We start from the raw sequence: 23,061 nt of genomic DNA on the forward strand, positions 1-23,061 counted from the left end.
TTACGTGCATGAGGCCTTATTGGTAATAGAGCTCATTATTAGTCATATTATTTGAAAAATTATGACAACCCAACCCACTTCACTTCATCCAGAACTGCACAAAGTATAATTTACAGTCAAAGGCTTCTCATCAGTCAATGGAGAAAATTAATTGGCTATTAATTATTCTTCTTTCAGATTTAACGAAATGTGGATATATTCCGAGGAATAAAAAAAATGTGATAAAAGTCATCCGGCTTTTAATTTACTTTGCTCGATTTTCAGCAGCAAAGACAGGGAGGTGAACATAATATATACTGCATGAATATTTACAGTTTTATGAATACAAGAATAATTACATGGTAATTTATTAATTGCATTGAACTGGAAGACATGGCAGTGCTTAAGATTAAATAACCTGCATTGATACAATTTTCCACAGGAATAGACCATCAGGAACTAAAAAGCGATATTTATTTAAAGTATTTGAATTTGGTGAATAACACTATACAGAAAGACATATAAATTCTGATGTACAATTTTCAGGCTCTGTATAAAATGGAGACTAAGAAAAATTTGAGATCCGGCACAGTCTTCTGTATTACAGAAGGTCGACACTCAGCTTTAAAATGTGTATAAAGGGGAGCTCCTATAGAACTGTGAGGTTAATATTTTCATGTATCAGATAGGGAAGTATTACATTGGTATTCTCACCACAGTATATGTTATCTTGCCTGAAAAAAAACTAATTGTATTCACCCATATCATACTCCTGATGATATTACATCGAAACACACAGAGGCAGCTTTGAGCGAGACCAATATTATTTGCCGTTAGTGGTGCCTTAAATTAATTGTGGTTGCAGGAGTCCAAGGCACCACCAAATGAAGTTCAGAAGAAACTGTTTTGTTTGTAGCACATAAGCACTGCAGATAAAAGCAACTTTTTGGCTTGCAGGCCATTCCTCAGCTGTACAAAGATCTTGATATGCTGAAGAAATGGATGGACGATACTGCAAAATCACATAATTTAATATTTTATAGCCAACTCACCCTCATGAAGGCTTGGTGGCTCCTACAGCTTTCAGATTTTTGTCGAAGATCAATCTTTCCTGAATAAACCTCAGTGGTTCCATTGGAAGAAAAGTAGAATCTGGATGGAGTGCCTCTATTTCTTTTAACATCAGAGCTGATATTATAGTGCATGACTGAAAACCAAAAAAAGAAAGAAAGGAATTATTCCAGCTTCTTGAGAAATCCTGAAATAATATATTGAATGAATTAAAGTTGTTATCCCACTGTTTTCAGTCCATACAGAGTGGCCCAAGCCACAGTTGTGATCATGCTTACCTGGTTGCTCCACCACCGGCTCTGCAGCATCCTTATCTCTCTTGGCATCAAAATCCTGTTGACAGGGATAAGTGACCAATGCAGCTAATCTCTGGCCACAGCGGTGACCTCTCACCCATGTGGCAGGTCACTGGGTCACGTGCTGCATGGGTGGTAGAAAAAACTGAAAAAACTGATCTGTCTTTAAATACATTGGAAGTCAATGGATGACAGATTGACTTACATTGTTTTCAGTGCTGGATCAGTTTTTTTCCGTTTTTATGACCGGACACAAAACCGCCGCTTGCAGCAGTTTTGTGTCCGGTCACAAAACGGAATGCTGGCGGAACGGTAGACATCCTGATGCATCCTGAATGGATCTCTTTCCATTTAGAATGCATGAGGACTAAACGGAAAAGTTTTTTTCCAGTATTGAGATTCTCTGCCGGATCTCAATACCAGAAAACAACAACGCAAGTGTGAAAGTAGCCTCAGTCTCCTGTGTCAGAGGCTGGGGGGTTGAGTTATGTGCAGCAGTTATGATTAGAGGCAGGAACGGTGCAAGGATTTTTGCCAACACAAGCGAAGCTACATTTTGGCGCCCCCATATCAGATTTCCCCCCCTCTATGTCACATTTCTCCCCCTCCATCCATGTCACATTTCTCCCCCTCCAAACCATGTCACATCACCCCCTTCGTGTCACATCATGATCACATCATTACCCCCTATTGTGTCACATTTCAGTCCCGTGCCATGGCACATCATCCCCCCCCCCCGGCCGGCCCTGGCCCCATCCTCATGTCACAGACTACAGACATTGTCCCCCCTCCCATCATGTCACAGTCACCATCACTCCCTCCATTTATGATTGTTGTTTGTGTACAAATTTTTTTAAAACACATTTATGCCGTGCACTCTGGCGCTAGTGCGCTCATCATTGATCACCTACCCACCTGTCCTGCTGCTACGGCAATCTGGCTGTGTGTGAGTCAGACTCACAGACACAGTCAGTCACACCCCCCTGGCCTGACTCCGTGACCGTGTTGCCGTGCTGCCGGGCCCGTGCCGCTCTGTGAGTGGCTGGGGCGGGTGGCCGGCGGCTCCGAGGTGCAACTCACAAGTAAGTGATTTAAAAAAAAAAAAAAAGGTTAATTTTACCGCCCTCCCCCAGGGTGCGCCCTAAGGCAGCCGCTTGGTCTGCCTTATGGTAGCACTGGCCCTGATTAGAGGGAGATGTCACTGAAACATCTCCTGGTTGTTGTATCAGGATGCTGTGGGGAAAGACTCTAGCGTCATATACAAAGTCACAAAAAGACTTATGATATGCAGAACCAGTGTAGCTCACTGTGCTAGGTGTTTGTCATCAGTCCTTATCACTTGTATGGCAATTTTGGAAACAGTTTTGCACAGCGTGCTTAGCTGTTTCCATAATTCCAAGTACCTCTATGTCCATATCCAGGTGGGGAGGGGTTGGAGGTAGGTGCGAGTCCTAGAGTGGGACCAACATCTGTCAGACATTTGTCTCATACCCTGAAGATCTGCCATGAATATCTGAGATAGGAATCCCCCTTTAAATAAACATTTTTACATGAAAAATAGTTGATTACAAAATGATTCCTATTATAGATGCAGACAATATTCCAGACCCTATTATGAAGATCTGCGCAATGACATGGCATCTTACCAATATGACCAGGCACGCCCTGTCCTTGATACTTAAAGCAGATCGTGACATTCATACACACTGCTGGTTGCCCATTTTCCACACATTCAAATCTTGTCCGATTTACAGAACTTGGCAGTTTTAAGGCGGCATCAATAGTCACAACCGGTCTTGTTCTAAGAATGATAAAAATATAAATATGATTTTGTGATCCTGTTAATTTCTTTTATGTGTATTTATAACGTGTTTATAATAAAGACTTACAGTAGTTACATTTGACGATTTTACGTGTTACCTTAAAAAGTACCTCGAGGTATGACCACCATAAAATCCTTTACAGTGTTCTAATGAATCATTATGTTTATGGAGATCTTAGTTCAGTTCAGTAGAACCATGGGGTCCCATGTATTAAATGGATTGTCCAAGATTAGGAAAACATATTTGATTTTTTTTTCCCTCAAGAAACAGTGCCACTCTTGTTTGAGGGATGTGCCTTTTATTTCAGCATATTTTTTTATTTAAGTGAATATAGCTGAGCTGCAATACCAGACACAACCTAAGGACAAGAGGGGCACTGTTTCTGAAAAGGAAACAAGTGCAGTTTTATTTAATCCTGGACAATTTAGTGGAGCCTAAAGTCAGGCCATACTGCAATAGTGTAGAACCAGCCTTAGATAAAATGATGTAACCTCACCTTAGAAGAACAGCAGAGTCAGACAGAAATGCACCAACTGCAACATCTGCAACGGGAATGTATATGATTAGACAAGAGAATTTCCTGGCTCACAGATATATGGATTTAGCCATAAACAGTTATTGATTAGTGCTGAAATATCTAGGGCGGCAAGCAGAATCTTCGGCCATGTGTAACCACAACCTCAACCTGAACTTGCAGAAAATATGTAAAGAGGTTGTCTGGCCGAAGAGCTGACAACCCCAATGTGCAACGTCCGACAACGGCAAAGGGTCCCTTTAAGAAATGTTCATGACGCCAGTTTCAGTGAAGCAACAACGGGACAGAGTCCCTTTAGGAAATGGTGTTGGTGGTGGTATCCAGGTGTAGGAATAGCCGAGTGGTATAGGGTGGCCTACAATGTCCCTTAAAGTAATGTTGTGTCACTGTGCTCCCACCTGGATACGCTGGACCCCAGGCATTGTCTTCCGCAGCAGAAAAAGGGGAAAAGTTAACTTGGGGATGAAGAATAAATTGAGTCCAGACCTTGTGATGAAGTTCAATAACAGCTTTACTTTGCATAAACGTTTCTCCAAAATGGTTTACAGACTTTGTCTTGGTCCCAGCAGGCTTTGGCATTGAAACTCTGGCAGGCAAACTCGTCTCTGCTACAACTGTTGCTCTCTGGCTCTGCTGTACTGACAGGCTTAAATAGAATCTTTGCTTCTTCTCTATGCTGCAACTTCTCTCTGTAGTCTGACTCTAGATTATACCAGGGAACTTTTCCTCCTGGCTCTTGAGGCTCTAAGCTGTGGTATCCATATCCAGCAGAGCTGAAAGTGCTCTAGTGGGCTTGGGCACGTCCAACAGCGATGTGCCCAGCAATTGCTTCCTTCCGCTAGCAGGGGGTAAGCTAGACTGCTCCTGAAACTGGTCACCACCCTTCCTGCTGGAAGTGGGACTCGCCCACTCCTCCACAGAGGGGGAGATTAGAATGGAATTAAAAGCTCCATTCTACCTAACTGTAGCTCTGCCGTGTTTGATGCCACCTGCTGGTGAACCAGGCACATTCCATGTTAACATAAACAGTTGCAAAATAAAAAATGCACAGTGTTTGAACCTGAAATAAATACACATGATGACATCAGGTTAACCAATAAAGACACCAATAAACCAATAAAAAAAAACAAAAAAAAAACTATTCACCTTTTCATGCTCCCAACATGCCCCCACCACTGTCCTGTTCCCAGCCTCTTCTGGTCCTTTCAGGACCAAGAAGTGGCCTGGTTCAATGATCACTGCAGCCAATCACAGCAGTGACATATCATTGAAGGCGGATAAGGCCACTGAGGCATGTGATTGTCTGCAGTGGTCACAGGACCAAGCCACTTCCTAGTCCTGCAAACAGGGCAGTGGTGTGTACATGACCGGAGCATGGACATATGTTTTTTTTTAATGGGGCATGTTTGGCGCATTCGAGTTGTTAGTAATAGACTTTGTAATATTTGTATTTTTTACCTTGATATCCATTTCCATCTGCATCTAATCCTGTGGATAGTGATTGTCCAAAAGTGCTTAAAGAATAGCCAAGTTTCCGCCCCTGTATCCTCTGTAAAACATTAATAACATATAGAATACAGTCAATGGATACAAGTTTATTGAAAGACAAAGTATCACTTGTAGTATGACGCAGACAAAACAATCATTCTTGTGTAGTGAGTGTATATAGAGGGATGCAGAAGTTGGGGTCACTTCCTGGTGTCCATGGGGAGAGAATCCGCGTAAAAAAAAAAAAAAAAGGATGGAGACAGCACGTCCAAAGTTTGGAAATTATTCCAGATGCAACGTTTTGGCTGGAGAGCTTTTACTATTTTGCATGGGGAAGCTTACCACTTCCCCAGGAGACGAGCACCCAACGCTCACTACCTAGAAGTACCGTTCATCTTGTTTTATTTCAACTTCATGGGGAGAGAAGGCTTCTCTGCCACATAAGAGGACAGAAGCTCCATAAATGTGAGGTGACATCTGGAGCCAATGTTTGGTATTAGGCTCCAGCATCTTCAAGTTATGCCTTTGCCTTTATCATTGTTGTGTCACTCAAAGTCTTCATTGCATCTTAAAAACGCATTTTTTTTTTTTCTATTGGATCTATTTAAAGGAAATGGAAGCACAAAACACAGTCAAAGGTTAGTTCCTAAAGGAAAATGTATAGAGAGGAAGAGACGAGCGCTGTATCACGTTCATTCTGCAGGATGTGCAATTTGTAAGAATAGTCTAGAGTTATTTATTTTTGGCAATTTCTTTTTGATACAGATATGTTTCATACAGTGATCTCATGGGTACAATCATAGTACACAAGAGATTAGCAGGAGGAGTTTGGCTGGCATACACAGTGAGCTTATGTCTCAGTTGTCAGGATTGGAGATAACTCAGATCTCGGCAGATTAACCCTCTAGAAACTGCGTCCAGTAGCTCAAGACCAGCAGGGACCCAGTAAGCATCGAAATGGCATTGGCAGGAGATCAGTGGGGTGAGTATCCCTTTTTTTATTTTTTTATTTTTTAAACCCAATCTGAGACATTTGCCAAAAATGTTCCCCAATTGACATACCCTTTTAGTTCAAGGGATTGCCCATGTTGGGTCCTGCAGAAACCAAGATGCTCTTTTTAGCCAGATGTCTTGAGGGTCTAACCTCTTTGAACTCAGAATTCTCTAAAAATATATTGGAAAAGGGGATTTCTAAACCAGAAAATCACTTTAATACATTCACTGTCAAGGACAGTTATCAATTTGAGCTTTTAAAGGGGTTATCCCAAGATTAATGTAAAAAATTTAAAGGGATTCTGTCATGAGATTTGAGCCCTATAAGCTAAACATATGGCCAGGTCCGTACTAATAACATGAATCCTAAACTGCCCTTATTAAACCTGCTTGTGGCTCTATTAGCCCAAAAAACTGTTTTTTATAAGCTGTCACTCACCTACCTAAGGTGCCCAAGGGGTTTTACGTTAACCCAGGGTGCCCCTCGCCGTCTGGTGCCCAGCGCCGCCTTCCTCACCTCAGCCCTGCCTCCGCAATCCTCCCGTCCCTCCGCAATCCTCCCAATCCGGCGCCTGCGCACTAGGCTCAGCCTGATGCGCCGCGGACTCCTGGCAGCGGCTTCGTTGAGCGAAGTGCGCATGCGCCGCCTGATGCTATTAAAGTCCTGGTTGCCGTAGTAGTAGTGGGGAGCGGGGGAGCAGTATACTTACCGTCCGTGCGGCTCCCGGGCGCTCCAGAGTGACGTCAGAGCGCCCCATGCGCATGGATGACGTGATCCATGCGATCACGTCATCCATGCGCGTGGGGCGCCCTGACGTCACTCTGAAGCGCCCCGGGAGCCGCACGGACTGTAAGTATACTGCTCCCCCGCTCCCCACTACACTTTACCATGGCAAACAGGACTTTAGCGTCCTGGCAGCCATGGTAACCATTCAGAAAAAGCTAAACGTCGGATCCGGTAATGCGCCGAAACGACGTTTAGCTTAAGGCCGGATCCGGATTAATGAAAAGTCAGTCCTGTGTCCCAACACCGACAAATTACTTGCGCTGCTGCTGGTCCCGGAGTAGTGTGGTAGGTCATACACACTGGTGAATACAATATGAAGGGTTTTGGAACCGCGCTGCTCTGGACCAAGTCTCCCGATAAACGTGGATGGCAGAGGATGAGCCCCTTTCTCCCAACACCCAAAGGATCCAATCTTCAAAAGATCTCCTCCTCTAAGGGTTTAAATGGGATAGGCAGAATAGTGAAGCACCCTTTGCAATTTTTTCTTAAAAGGTTTTATTATACTCACAAGAGTTGGTAGACAAAAAGCATATAATACAAGATATCAGAACGTCAGGTTCCTGCCCGACCCGGGTTTCGCTGTCTCGCTTCCTCAGGGGCATCTGCTGTGCATGCTTGCACTCCGGCCCTTAAATAGCCCAGCTGCTCTTAATCAGTTAACCAGTAAGGTTCCGGAACATGCAGCAGTTACTAAAACAGTTGTACATCTCACATACTTAATTTGTCATTGTTGTTCCTTTATGCTTTCACAAACACATTAGATATAAAAATAAGGAAGGTTCCTTCCTCCTTTATGAGAGTCATAAATTCATACATAAAACATATAAAACATTAATGAAATAAAAATAGGGGATCAGTTCCCTCTATTATAAATTAAACAAACCACATTTCTATCCTTATGTTGCCGCACCATTGCATATTAAATTGCAGCCTAATTCGCATTATAACATCATATAACCAAAATCTACATTACCGTTCCTAGTATCCACCCACTCCTAGTGCATAATGTCAGTATCCCCCGCCCATTCTTACTAGCGTCATCCAGGTATCCCTTGCCCCACCTCCCTCCTCTGTCATAATATCATGTGACAGCACCGCCCAATAGAACGGTCCGAATGTCATGACGTCACTCACAGGTCCTTGAGAAACCAAATAAAGGAGGACAGATGCCAACATGGGTACAGACAGGCTACTGGAGCATATATTGAATGTGTAACTGTCCCCTAAACTGCCTATTCCTGAATCTTATATCCACCAATCTCCACCTAATTCCTCCTATAGCGCAATACGGGTATCCTCGACCCCGCCTCCTTCCCCCGGCGTGCGTCTCTTGGGGCACCATCACTCCGCCCCCACGACGTCACCCACAGGTCCTTAGGAGGCGCGGTGGTGGAGAGCCAGATCACGCCACTAGGCGCAAGTTACAGTATACAAGGTTTCAAATCAAATTCAATATTAAGCCCTCCTGGTTGTAGGGTCCCTAATTGATAGATCCACTCCACCTCTTTCTTATTAATCTGTGCCAAAGCATCCCCTCCTCGCCAGTAATGTTTAACACTTTCTACTCCCACAAATGTTAAACCTCGCGGATTTTTTTCATGCTTTAATTTAAAATGTGCTGATACGCTGTGGGTCATCAGGCCTTTTTTTATATTACGTAGATGTTCCTGTATTCTGACTTTCAGTTTCCTGACCGTCCTGCCCACGTACTGGAGCCCACAAGGGCACTCCAGCACGTATACCATACCCTCTTTTTCACACGAGCAATCACCTCTTATACGGAAATCAGCCCCATTTTTTTTTGATGTTTATAAAATTGGTGTATCTCTGCCGTTCTTTCGAATTCCGGTTCTTACATCCTGCGCAAAATCCGCACCAGGTGAATTTTCCTCCATTTTTCTGGGTCTTAATATTTGTTGGGGGGATGGCACTATGCACAAGTTTTGTTCTAATGCTTGCTGCCTTTTTAAATATAAAGGAGGGATTCTTTGGTATCGTTTTTCCTAGTATCGGGTCATTCTTTAGAATAGCCCAATTCTTTTTTACCATTTTCTTAATGTTGTCGCACATGGAGCAAAATTTGGTTACAAAGGAGAATCTATAGTCCCTATCCACCTTTTTGTTAATCTCTATAGTTAGTTCCTTTCCTCCCACTTTTTCTAGCTCCACACTCTGTATACACTCATCCAGAACAGCCTCATTATAACCTCTCTCCAAAAACCTATCTTTTAGTACCCCGCATTGTGTCCTATAGTCGCTCATCACTGTACAGTTACGGGCCATCCTCTTAAACTGACCTTTCGGTATGTTCTTGAGCCATGGGCCGTAATGGCAGCTCTTGGTGTCAATGTAGGAGTTCACATCTGTTTCCTTAAAATAGGACTTGGTCATGTAACGGCCATCTTCTATCCGTATGCACAGGTCTAGAAAGTTAACACTCTCATTACTGATATCCCCCACAAATCGTAGGTTCCAGTCATTATTGTTCAGTTGGTCAATGAACAACTCGAGTCCCTCTCTTCCTCCTTCCCACACTAGGAGACAGTCATCGATGTACCTCCTCCAGAAGGTCAGTTTGCCTCCTACGGTGTCCGCTCCTAGCGTGGGAAGGATGGCACTCTCCTCCCATGCACCCATAAAAATATTTGCAAAACTGGGGGCGAATTTCGCCCCCATCGCAGTACCAATGCACTGTACGTAATATGAGTCCCTGAACCAAAAATAGTTATGATCGAGGCAATAACTGAGGCATCCTAAAATAAAATCTCTCTGTGGATCCCCTATTCTTTCATCATTCCTAATCCTACTTTCTACCGCCTCCATCCCTAATTTTTTTGGGATGACAGTGTACAGGGATGCCACGTCAATTGTGGCCATCCATGTATTCACAGTTGGGGGACTAAGGCCTTCAATAAGATCTAACACGGATCCAGTGTCCTTTAAATGCGAGGGGTTTTGCAACACGTATCCTTGCAGATAAAAGTCAATGTATTCCGTGACCCTGCACGTCAACGAGTTAAGCCCCGAAACAATTGGCCTCCCCGGAGGATCTGTTGGATTTTTATGTACTTTGGGCAGATGGTAAATCACCGGTACTAGCGGGAATGGGATGGAAAGGTATTCATATTCTTTTTTATTCAATATCCCTTTTTTAAAACCCTCTGATAGAATGTTATCCAGAGTCAATTTATACTCCTGGGTGGGGTTACTTTTCAATTTTTTGTATGTTGTTGTATCTGATACTAATCTTGCCATTTCGGCTTCATATTTTTCTTTGTTCATTACAACAACCCCCCCTCCTTTATCAGCTGGCTTTATAATAATATCTGGGTTTTTTTCCAGATCTTTAAGGGCTTTTCTCTCTTTATATGTTAAATTTTGTGTCCCCTTATCCATATCCATCTCTTCCAACTCCTTTAATAGACCAGTTTTAAAGGCCTCTACACATTCGTTATTGGGATTTTTCGGAAAAAACTTTGATTTTTCTTTCATTTTTGTGTGTAGGATCTCCCTATCCTTATCCGATTTTATATTAATCCCTTCAACATTTATGTTCTGTGGTGCAGGGTTATTAATCCAATATTTGGCCATATTTATTTTTCTGATGAATTTATGAATATCCAAAAATGCCTCAAACTTATTGATCCTCTGGCTTGGTGCATATTTCAAGCCCTTACACAGGACATTCTTTTCTCCCTCTGTTAGGGTGTGACTGCTTAGGTTAAAGATTCCTCTTATATCTCCTTGCTCCTTTTCATTTTTGGGCTTATTTTTCCCTTTTCCCCTTTTTCCTCTACCAGGCTTCTTTTTTGTGGGGTCCTTACTGCTTGTTCTCTTAGTTCTCCTTCCCTCTGTACTCCTTTTATGCCCTGGTGGGGAAAATTTTGCTCATCCTGTGGCCTCAAACTCTGTCTGTCTCCCTCCTCAGTATCCCTTTTTGGTTCTTCTCCATAGCTGTTTCTTTCATAATGGGCTCCTTTTCCATAATGACTCATATTATAGTTTTCATTGTAATTTTCCTGTGGTCTCCATTTAGGTTTTCCCCTATATCCTCCTCCCTGATGTGACTGTCTGTACGGTGGTCTGTATTGCTGCCCCCTATATCCATTGTTATACCCGAAATTCCCATTATACTGTCCTCCTCTATAATCCTGATTTGGACCCCAACCACCCCATTGTCGACCTCCCTGGTTATACTGATATGCACTGTTTTGCGGGTGCCTATGATGGTTCGTTTTCCCTGAATGCGAATCATATGCATATGTATTATCCCTATTCTGCTGATAATAATTGTCATGGTTTCGATTGTGATACCCATGGTTCTGCTGCGGCATATACTCATTAGCTTGTGGTTTATAGTTGTTTTTAAAAACTTTTTGTTTCCCCACCCCATTCTCAAGTTTCGTAAAACCTCCAGTGTAGTCTCCATGGTTTGGATTACTATCACTGCATTCATCCACAAATATCGTTTCTGACCCAATCCCCTCCGTGTTTTTTTGCTTATTCTTCCATTTATATATCATATCTGTTTTGTAATCATTACAGATTTTGGCATATTTCTTTTGTTTTTTACTCCTAATTTCTTGTTCGGATTTGAGCACGGATTCTTGACATTGCTTACTACATTTCTCATATATATCTCTATTGGCATTTATTAGTGGATTAATCACCTCTTGTAAATCATCAATGGCCTTATTAATCTTCCTTAGTTTGTTCTTTCGAACCACAATAATATATTGCATAGCTTTCCAGGCACATTCATTCATTACTTTCTCCCAACCCACTAAATCTTCCTCCTCCTCAGTTACCAAAGGGAGTTGCCATCTCAGACCTTCTGGGATCCTGCCTTCCATTAGGAATCGCTCCAAGGAGGCAATGTCCCAGGTGGTCCTGATTTCCCTAGTGAACTCTCTTTCCAGTTAGGAGCGGACACCGTAGGAGGCAAACTGACCTTCTGGAGGAGGTACATCGATGACTGTCTCCTAGTGTGGGAAGGAGGAAGAGAGGGACTCGAGTTGTTCATTGACCAACTGAACAATAATGACTGGAACCTACGATTTGTGGGGGATATCAGTAATGAGAGTGTTAACTTTCTAGACCTGTGCATACGGATAGAAGATGGCCGTTACATGACCAAGTCCTATTTTAAGGAAACAGATGTGAACTCCTACATTGACACCAAGAGCTGCCATTACGGCCCATGGCTCAAGAACATACCGAAAGGTCAGTTTAAGAGGATGGCCCGTAACTGTACAGTGATGAGCGACTATAGGACACAATGCGGGGTACTAAAAGATAGGTTTTTGGAGAGAGGTTATAATGAGGCTGTTCTGGATGAGTGTATACAGAGTGTGGAGCTAGAAAAAGTGGGAGGAAAGGAACTAACTATAGAGATTAACAAAAAGGTGGATAGGGACTATAGATTCTCCTTTGTAACCAAATTTTGCTCCATGTCCGACAACATTAAGAAAATGGTAAAAAAGAATTGGGCTATTCTAAAGAATGACCCGATACTAGGAAAAACGATACCAAAGAATCCCTCCTTTATATTTAAAAAGGCAGCAAGCATTAGAACAAAACTTGTGCATAGTGCCATCCCCCCAACAAATATTAAGACCCAGAAAAATGGAGGAAAATTCACCTGGTGCGGATTTTGCGCAGGATGTAAGAACCGGAATTCGAAAGAACGGCAGAGATACACCAATTTTATAACATCAAAAAAGAATGGGGCTGATTTCCGTATAAGAGGTGATTGCTCGTGTGAAAAAGAGGGTATGGTATACGTGCTGGAGTGCCCTTGTGGGCTCCAGTACGTGGGCAGGACGGTCAGGAAACTGAAAGTCAGAATACAGGAACATCTACGTAATATAAAAAAAAGGCCTGATGACCCACAGCGTATCAGCACATTTTAAATTAAAGCATGAAAAAAATCCGCGAGGTTTAACATTTGTGGGAGTAGAAAGTGTTAAACATTACTGGCGAGGAGGGGATGCTTTGGCACAGATTAATAAGAAAGAGGTGGAGTGGATCTATCAATTAGGGACCCTACAACCAGGAGGGCTTAATATTGAATTTGATTTGAAACCTTGTATACTGTAACTTGCGCCTAGTGGCGTGATCTGGCTCTCCACCACCGCGCCTCCTAAGGACCTGTGGGTGACGTCGTGGGGGCGGAGTGATGGTGCCCCAAGAGACGCACGCCGGGGGAAGGAGGCGGGGTCGAGGATACCCGTATTGCGCTATAGGAGGAATTAGGTGGAGATTGGTGGATATAAGATTCAGGAATAGGCAGTTTAGGGGACAGTTACACATTCAATATATGCTCCAGTAGCCTGTCTGTACCCATGTTGGCATCTGTCCTCCTTTATTTGGTTTCTCAAGGACCTGTGAGTGACGTCATGACATTCGGACCGTTCTATTGGGCGGTGCTGTCACATGATATTATGACAGAGGAGGGAGGTGGGGCAAGGGATACCTGGATGACGCTAGTAAGAATGGGCGGGGGATACTGACATTATGCACTAGGAGTGGGTGGATACTAGGAACGGTAATGTAGATTTTGGTTATATGATGTTATAATGCGAATTAGGCTGCAATTTAATATGCAATGGTGCGGCAACATAAGGATAGAAATGTGGTTTGTTTAATTTATAATAGAGGGAACTGATCCCCTATTTTTATTTCATTAATGTTTTATATGTTTTATGTATGAATTTATGACTCTCATAAAGGAGGAAGGAACCTTCCTTATTTTTATATCTAATGTGTTTGTGAAAGCATAAAGGAACAACAATGACAAATTAAGTATGTGAGATGTACAACTGTTTTAGTAACTGCTGCATGTTCCGGAACCTTACTGGTTAACTGATTAAGAGCAGCTGGGCTATTTAAGGGCCGGAGTGCAAGCATGCACAGCAGATGCCCCTGAGGAAGCGAGACAGCGAAACCCGGGTCGGGCAGGAACCTGACGTTCTGATATCTTGTATTATATGCTTTTTGTCTACCAACTCTTGTGAGTATAATAAAACCTTTTAAGAAAAAATTGCAAAGGGTGCTTCACTATTCTGCCTATCCCATTTAAACCCTTAGAGGAGGAGATCTTTTGAAGATTGGATCCTTTGGGTGTTGGGAGAAAGGGGCTCATCCTCTGCCATCCACGTTTATCGGGAGACTTGGTCCAGAGCAGCGCGGTTCCAAAACCCTTCATATTGGATCCGGATTAATGCCTTTCAATGGGCATTAATTCCGGATCCGGCCTTGCGGCAAATGTTCAGTATTTTTGGCCGAAGCAAAAAGCGCAGCATGCTGCGGTATTTTCTCCGGCCAAAAAACTTTCCGGTCCGGAACTGAAGACATCCTGATGCATCCTGAACAGATTTCTCTCCATTCAGAATGCATGGGGATAATCCTGATCAGGATTCTTCCGGCATAGAGCCCCGACGACGGAACTCTATGCCGGAACAAAACAACGCAAGTGTGAAAGAGCCCTAATTACTCATGCAGCCAATGCATTCCAATACAGACGTATTGGAATGCATTGTAAAGGGGATCAGACCCCCAAAAGTTGAAGTCCCAAAGTGGGACAAAAATTGAAAAGTGAAAAAAGTGAAAAAAAAGTTGAAAAAATAAAGTTTTTCCCCCCAAAAATTTAAAGTTTCAAGTAAAAAAAAAAAAAACGTAATTTCCCCCAAATAAAGTTAAAAAAAATTGGTAATAAAATAGGGGATTTTTTTTTTTACATATTAGGTATCGCCGCCTCCGTATCGACCGGCTCTATAAACATATGACATGACCTAACCCCTCAGATGAACACCGTAAAAAAAAAAAACTGTGCTAAATAAACCATTTTTTGTCACCTTACATCACTAAAAGTACAACAGCAAGTGATCAAAAAGGCGTATACCCACCAAAATAGTACCAATCTAACCGTCACCTCATCCCACAAAAAATTAGCCCCTACCAAAAGCTGTTATTGTGTAAAACTTAAGTAAATAAAAAAAAAGTATACATATTAGGTATTGCTGCGTCCATAATTACCTGTTCTATAAAAATATTGCAAAAAAAATAAAAATAAAAACGGTGTAAAAAAGGCATTTTTTGTCACCTTACATCACAAAAAGTGTTATAGCAAGCGATCAAAAAGTCATACGCACCCCAAAATAGTGCCAATCAAACAGTCATCTCATCCTGCAAAAATCATACCCTACCCAAGATAATCGCCCAAAAACTGAAAAAACTATGGCTCTCAGACTATGGAGACACTAAAACATGATTTTTTTTGTTTCAAAAATGAAATCATTGTGAAAAACTTACATAAATAATAGAAAAAGTATACATATTAGGTATCGCCGCGTCCATAATAACCTGCTCTATAAAAATATCACATGACCTAACCCCTCAGGTGAATACCGTAAAAAAATATAAATAAAAACGGTGTAAAAAAGCAATTTTTTGTCACCTTACATCACAAAAAGTGTAATAGCAAGCGATCAAAAAGTCATACGCACCCAAAAATAGTGCCAATCAAACTGTCATCTCATCCCCAAAAAAATGATCCTCTACACAAAAACTATGGCTTTCAGACTGTAGAGACACTAAAGAATCATTTGAAAATAATTTATGCTTTATGTAAAACTGAAACAAACAACCAAAACAAGTAGTCATATTTAGTATTGTCGCATCCGTGACAACCTGCTCTATAAAAATACCACATGATATAACCTGTCAGATGAATGTTGTAAAAAACAAAAAATAAAAACGGTGCCAAAACAGCTATTTCTTGTTACCTTGCCTCACAAAAAGTGTAATATAGAGCAACCAAAAGTCATATGTACCCTAAAATAGTACCAACAAAACTGCCACCCTATCCCTTAGTTTCTAAAATCTGGTCACTTTTTTGGAGTTTCTACTCTAGGGGTGCATCAGGGGGGCTTCAAATGGCATATGGTGTCAAAAAACCAGTCCAGCAAAATCTGCCTTCCAAACACCGTATGGCATTCCTTTTGTTCTGCGCCCTGCCGTGTGCCCGTACAGCAGTTTACGACCACATATGGGGTGTTTCTGTAAACTACAGAATCAGAGCCATAAATATTGAGTTTTGTTTGGCTGTTAACCCTTGCTTTATTATTGGGAAAAATGGATTAAAATGGAAAATTTGCCCAAAAATTTAAATTCTGAAATTTCATCTCCATTTGCCAATAACTCTTGTGGAACACCTAAAGGGTTAACGACGTTTGTAAAATCTGTTTTGAATACCTTGAGGGGTGTAGTTTCTTAGATGGGGTCACTTTTATGGAGTTTTTACTCTAGGGGTGCATCAGGGGGGCTTCAAATGGGACATGGTGTAAAAAAAAACAGTCCAGCATAACCTGCCTTCCAAAAACCGTATGGCCTTCCTTTCCTTCTGCGCCCTGCCGTGTGCCCGTACAGCGGTTTACGACCACATATGGGGTGTTTCTGGAAACTACAGAATCAGGGCCATAAATGTTGAGTTTGGTTTGGCTGTTAACCCTTGCTTTGTAACCGGAAAAAAATTATTAAAATGGAAAATCTGCCAAAAAAGTGAAATTTTGAAATTGTATCTCTAGTTTCCATTCATTCTTGTGGAACACCTAAAGGGTTAACGACGTTTGTAAAATCAGTTTTGAATACCTTGAGAGGTGTAGTTTATAGAATGGCGTCATTTTTTGATGGTTTCTATTATGTAAGCCTCGCAAAGTGACTTCAGACCTGAACTGGTCCCTAAAAATTGGGTTTTTGAAAATTTCTGAAAAATTACAAGATTTGCTTCTAAACTTCTAAGCCTTGTAACATCCCCAAAAAATAAAATATCATTCCCAAAATGATCCAAACATGAAGTAGACATATGGGGAATGTAAAGTAATAACTACTTTTGGAGGCATTACTATGTATTATAGAAGTAGAGAAATTGAAACGAATATAAATGAATTTTTTTGTGTCATGAAGTACAATATGTGATGAAAAAACGATCTCAGAATGGCCTGGATAAGGCCTCCTGCACACGACCGTATGGCTTTTTCAGTGTTTTGCGGTCCGTTTTTCACGGATCCGTTGTTCCATTTTTTGTTTCCGTTTCTGTTCCGTTTTTCCATATGGCATACACAGTATACAGTAATTACATAGATAAAATTGGGCTGGGCATAACATTTTCAATAGATGGTTCCGCAAAAAACGGAACGGAAATGGAAGACATACGGATGCATTTTTTTGCGGACCCATTGACTTGAATGGAGCCATGGAACGTGATTTGCTGGCAATAATAGGACATGTTCTATCTTTAAACGGAATGGAAAAACGGAAATACGGAAACGGAATGCATATGGAGTACATTCAGTTTTTTTTGCGGAACCATTGAAATGAATAGTTCCGTATACGGACCGTATACGGACCGTATACGGAGCGCAAAAAACGGCCAGTAAACGGGGAAAAAAAACGGTCGTGTGCAGGAGGCCTAAGTCAAAGCGTTTTAAAGTTATCAGCACTTAAAGTGACACTGGTCAGATTTGCAAAAATGACCTGGTCCTTAAGGTGAAATAGGGCTGAGTCCTTAAGGGGTTAAGGTGAAAATTAGCCCGGTCCTTATGGAGTTAAGTGACACTAGGCTGATCATTTAAAGGCTATGAACAGCTTTGGTACATTTTTTATGATTGCATCTTTAACTAAAATTATTATTTCAGTTTGTCTTTACTAAAAAAATTCTGCACTTTTTGTGCTGCAGAGCTAAACTTAAATCTATTTGCAGACTGTCACTTTCAGTTTTACACTGTGTTTTGTCAGATGACGGCTCATGTATAGCCCTTATCTCTGAACTCTTGACAGCTCAGAAACTCTATAGCTAAATTATTTTCAAACTGATAGAAATATGGCTTAAATGAGTGTTTATAAGCTGTCAGGAGTTCAGGGATAAGGGCTACACATGAGCCGTCATCTGATGGGACTCAATGTAATACAGAAAGCCTGCTAGTCTGCAAATACATGGACACTGACATCTGTACTGAGAAAAGGAATGAAAATGTGTAATAAAGAGCAAATGAAAAAAAAATGTTTGTTTTTTTTTTGCCCAAAATGTGTTGAATGCAATAATGAAATAATTCCTCCGAAGGTGTTCATACCCTGTAAGTGCAATATTCTGGCTGCAGCACTGATTTAAAGTTTGGGAGAAACATGTAAAGTTGCATTGGTTCTAAGTGTGTGTTTAAGAGAGGGATGTAAGACAGAATGTGAAGTGGGAAACTGCAAATGACATCAGGAAGAAATACTTCCTGATGAAAATGATAAATACCTGTGTAAATGAAGGTGTAATTCCTTTTGCTCTTCCATTATAAATGTATACGGCTCCATTCATATTTTCTTCGTGTGGTGCTCCAATAGCCACATCTGAAACAAAAAAGTTACATAAAATAATCAAAACTTGAAGTATAATACACATGCATTATACTGATACATCAACCCCTTCTTTATCAGTTCTATAAAGACTACCACTGAGAACAGTCTAGGAAAATTCTCTATATGGCAATAATAAGTGCTTTCAACCGAGTCAATTGACAGTGCTGGACAAACGTGCTTAAGAAACAGAAGACATTTTTTGCTTAAACACAAGAGGGCAGCGTTGCACATCACCTAATTGTATGCAATCATTTCATTTCTCAGAAGCTGTTATTTTCTTGTGATTTTAAAAATATATTAACACATTTATCTATATAGCTAAAAAAAAAAGTATAGTTATGAATCCATTTGTTTTAATGGCTTTACTTTGTTTGAACAGGACCTAAAATTGATCTGGGGCTGTGTTCACAGTGGCATTTTTGTTTCCATTTTCTTGGCTTACAAACTTTGTCATCATTTTAAGGCCCAAAGAGGAAGCAAAAAGCGAAACGATCGTCGGGCGGACGCTCCAGACTGGGTCAGTAATATATGTTATTTAATGTGACTCCTTTTAGCAGCATCAAATTGTAGGTGTGCACAAAAACATCACCGCCCTTCACGGTCTCAGTGCTGTGCGGTGGATTGTAGTTGGATGCACGATTGCTATATGAGCCCCACAGTTTTGATGCTGCTAGTTGCTTGTATACTAGTCCCTTGTGGTCTGGAGCCTATTCTTTTTTTTTTTTTTCTGATACACTTCTGTGTTCCCATGGTTGCTGCTTTATGTATTTTAATGAACATAATCAATGTGTTGTATATGTATGTCTAATAAAGTATTTAATTGATAATATTTACTTGTGTGGTAGCTTTTTTAGTGTTATAGGTGATGTACGGATAATTCCATGCGAGATACTTATGGTATTCATTTTTTGGTGTTTTCCATATACAGTGGATATAAAAAGTCCACACACCCCTGTTAAAATGTCAGGTTTCTGTGATGTAAAAAAACGAGACAAAGATAAATCATTTCAGAACTTTGTCCACCTTTAATGTGACCTATAAACTGTACAACTCAATTGAAAAACAAACTGAAATCTTTTAGGTAGAGGGAAGAAAAAATATAAATATAAAATATGGTTGCATAAGTGTGCACACCCTTAAACTAATACTTTGTTGAAGCACCTTTTGATTTTATTACAGCACTCAGTCTTTTTGGGTATGAGTCTATCAGCATGGCACATTTTGACAAGATTTGCCCACTCTTCTTTTCAAAAACACTCCAAATCTGTCAGATTGTGAGGGCCTCTCCTGTGCACAGCCCTCTTCAGATCACCCCACAGATTTTCAATCGGATTCAGGTCTGGGCTCTGGCTGGACCATTCCAAAACTTTAATCTTCTTCTGGTGAAGCCATTCCTTTGCTGATTTGGATGTATGCTTTGGGTCGTTGTCATGCTGAAAGATGAAGTTCCTCTTCATGTTCGGCTTTTTAGCAGAAGCCTAAAGGTTTTGTGCCAATATTGACTGGTATTTGGAACTGTTCATAATTCCCTCTAGCTTAACTAAGGCCCCAGTTCCAGCTGAAAAAAAACAGCCCCAAAGTATGACGCTGCCACCACCATGCTTCACTGTGGGTATGGTGTTCTTTTGGTGATGTGCAGTGTTGTTTTTGCACCAAACATATCTTTTGGAATTATGGCCAAAAGGTTCAACCTTGGTTTCATCAGACCATAACACCTTTTCCCACATGCTTTTGGGAGACCTCAGATGTGTTTTTGCAAAATGTAGCCTGGCTTGGATGTTTTTCTTCATAAGAAAAGGCTTTCGTCTTGCCACTCTACCCTATAGCCCAGACATATGAAGAATACGGGAGATTGTTGTCACATGTACCACACAGCCAGTACTTGCCAGATATTCCTGCAGCTCCTTTAATGTTGCTGTAGGCCCCTTATTAGCCTCCCAGACCAGTTTTCTTCTCGTCTTTTCATAAATTTTGGAGGGACGTCCAGTTCTTGGTAATGTCACTGTTGTGCCATATTTTCTCCACTTGATGATGACTGTCTTCACTGTGTTCCATGGTATATCTAATGCCTTGGAAATTCTTATGTACCCTTCTCCTGACTGATACCTTTTAACAATGAGATCCCTCTGATGCTTTGGAAGTTCTCTGTGGATCATGGCTTTTGCTGTGGGATGCGACTAAGAAAATTTCAGGAAAGACCAACTAGAGCAGCTGAATTTTATTTGGGGTTAATCAGAGGCACTTTACATGATGGCAGGTGTATGCTGACTCCTATTTACCATGATTTTGAATGCGATTGCTTAATTCTGAACACAGCTACATCCCCAGTTATATGAGGGTGTGCACACTTATGCAACCACATTATTTTAGTTTTTTTTTGTTTTCTTCCCTCCACCTAAAAGATTTCTGTTTGTTTTTCAATTGAGTTGTACAGTTTATAGGTCACATTAAAGGGAACCTGTCACCGGGATTTTGTGTATAGAACTGAGGACATGGGTTGCTAGATGGTTACTAGCACATCCTCAATACCCAGTCCCCATAGCTCTGTGTGCTTTTATTGTGTAAAAAAAACGATTTGATACATATGCAAATTAACATAAAAGAGTCATATCTTACTTGTGTAACCAGAGAAGAGTGATATTTTCAAGCTCCGACTCATCTCAGGTTAATTTGCTTATGTATCAAATCGGTTTTTATACACAATAAAAGCACACAGAGCTATGGGGACTGGGTATTGTGGATGTGCTAGCGGCCATCTAGCAACCCATGTCCTCAGCTTTATGCACAAAATCCCGGTGACAGGTTCCCTTTAAAGGTGGAAAAAGTTCTGAAATGATTTATCTTTCTCAATTTTTTTACATCACAGAAACCTGACATTTTAACAGAGGTGTGTAGACTTTTTATATCCACTGTATATGTAAGAAATATGCCAAATGGACCATCTTTGAGAATGCATTCCCTGGATACAAAGCTATGGGTACATTGCAATATATGTCAAACACGCTTTTTTTATTTTTATAAATGTATACCAGCGATTCAGCCCACAATGTGGTGGAAACCCAGCAGAAACATCTTCCAGCCAGCTAATAAACCACAGGCCTGCTATATCTGTTTCACACTTGTCATCTACTAGTGTCATTCTTACAAAGATCACATATATTGGCCTCTAACCTACATATGGGAGAAGGACATTGTTACAGCAATTTGTTAATGTGCAAAAAACAAAGCTTCTTGTGGTCATACTGTATATACAGTTGCAAGAAAAAGTATGTGAACCCTTTAGAATGATATGGATTTCTGCACAAATTTGTCATAAAATGTGATCTGATCTTCATCTAAGTCACAACAATAGACAATCACAGTCTGCTTAAACTAATAACACACACAGAATTAAATGTTACCATGTTTTTATTGAACACACCATGTAAACATTCACAGTGCAAGTGGAAAAAGTATGTGAACCCTTGGATTTAATAACTGGTTGAACCTCCTTTGGCAGCAATAACTTCAACCAAACGTTTCCTGTAGTTGCAGATCAGACGTGCACAACGGTCAGGAGTAATTCTTGACCATTCCTCTTTACAGAACTGTTTCAGTTCAACAATATTCTTGGGATGTCTGGTGTGAGTCGCTTTCTTGAGGTCATGCCACAGCATCTCAATCGGGTTGAGGTCAGGACTCTGACTGGGCCATTCCAGAAGGCGTATTTTCTTCTGTTTAAGCCATTGTGTTGTTGATTTACTTCTATGCTTTGGGTTGTTGTCCTGTTGCAACACTCATCTTCTGTTGAGCTTCAGCTGGAGGACAGGTGACCTTAAGTTCTCCTGCAAAATGTCTTGATAAACTTGGGAATTAATTTTTCCTTCGATGATAGCAATCCGTCCAGGCCCTGACACAGCAAAGCAACCCCAAACCATGATGCCCCCAACCACCATACTTCACAGTTGGGATGAGGTTTTGATGTTGGTTTGCTGTGCATCTTTTTCTCCACACATAGTGTTGTGTGTTTCTTCCAAACAACTCAACTTTGGTTTCATCTGTCCACAGAATATTTTGCCAGTACTACTGTGGAACATCCAGGTGCTCTTGTGCAAACTGTAAATGTGCAGCAATGTTTTTTTTGGACAGCAGTGGCTTCCTCTGTGGTATCCTCCCATGAAATCCATTCTTGTTTAGTGTTTTACGTATCGTAGATTCGCTAACAGGAATGCTAGCATATGCCAGAGACTTTTGTAAGTCTTTAGCTGACACTCCTAGGGAGAGTAGCAGCAGTGCTGAACTTTCTCCATTTATAGACAATTTGTCTTACCGTAGACTGATGAACAGCAAGGCTTTTGGAGATACTTTATAACCCTTTCCAGCTTTATGCAAGTCAACAATTCTTAATTGTAGATCTTCTGAGAGCTCTTTTGTGCGAGGCATCATTCACATCAGGCAATGCTTCTTGTGAAAAGCAAACCCAGAACTGGTGTGTGTTTTTTATAGGGCAGGGCAGCTGTAACCAATACCTCCAATCTCATCTCATTGATTGGACTCCAGTTGGCTGACACCTTACTCCAATTAGCTCTTGGAGATGTCATTAGTCTAGGGCAGTGGTGGGCAACCTTTTTTTTCAACTGAGCCAAATCTCGCCAAAACCACGATTGAAATTTATTTTGAGAGCCACATTTTTAAAACCGAAAA

General features: G+C 41.1%; 1 protein-coding gene across 2 annotated transcripts in view; it reads right to left on the bottom strand.

Moving 5' to 3' along the window:
- The window catches only part of ITGA4 (integrin subunit alpha 4), a 177,367-nt gene that overhangs the window by 47,114 nt on the left and 107,192 nt on the right, over positions 1-23,061 (bottom strand). For both annotated transcript variants that reach the window (XM_040439486.1, XM_040439485.1), the window contains exons 11-15: positions 18,275-18,369; positions 5,163-5,253; positions 3,666-3,711; positions 2,993-3,147; positions 1,032-1,186 (exon numbers count right to left, since the gene is read on the bottom strand). In XM_040439486.1, coding sequence (XP_040295420.1) covers positions 1,032-1,186; positions 2,993-3,147; positions 3,666-3,711; positions 5,163-5,253; positions 18,275-18,369 — 542 coding nt within the window. The remainder of the gene's footprint in view (positions 1-1,031; positions 1,187-2,992; positions 3,148-3,665; positions 3,712-5,162; positions 5,254-18,274; positions 18,370-23,061) is intronic.

This window comes from Bufo bufo, chromosome 7 (genome assembly GCF_905171765.1).
Source record: "Bufo bufo chromosome 7, aBufBuf1.1, whole genome shotgun sequence".
Taxonomy (NCBI): Eukaryota; Metazoa; Chordata; class Amphibia; order Anura; family Bufonidae; genus Bufo; species Bufo bufo.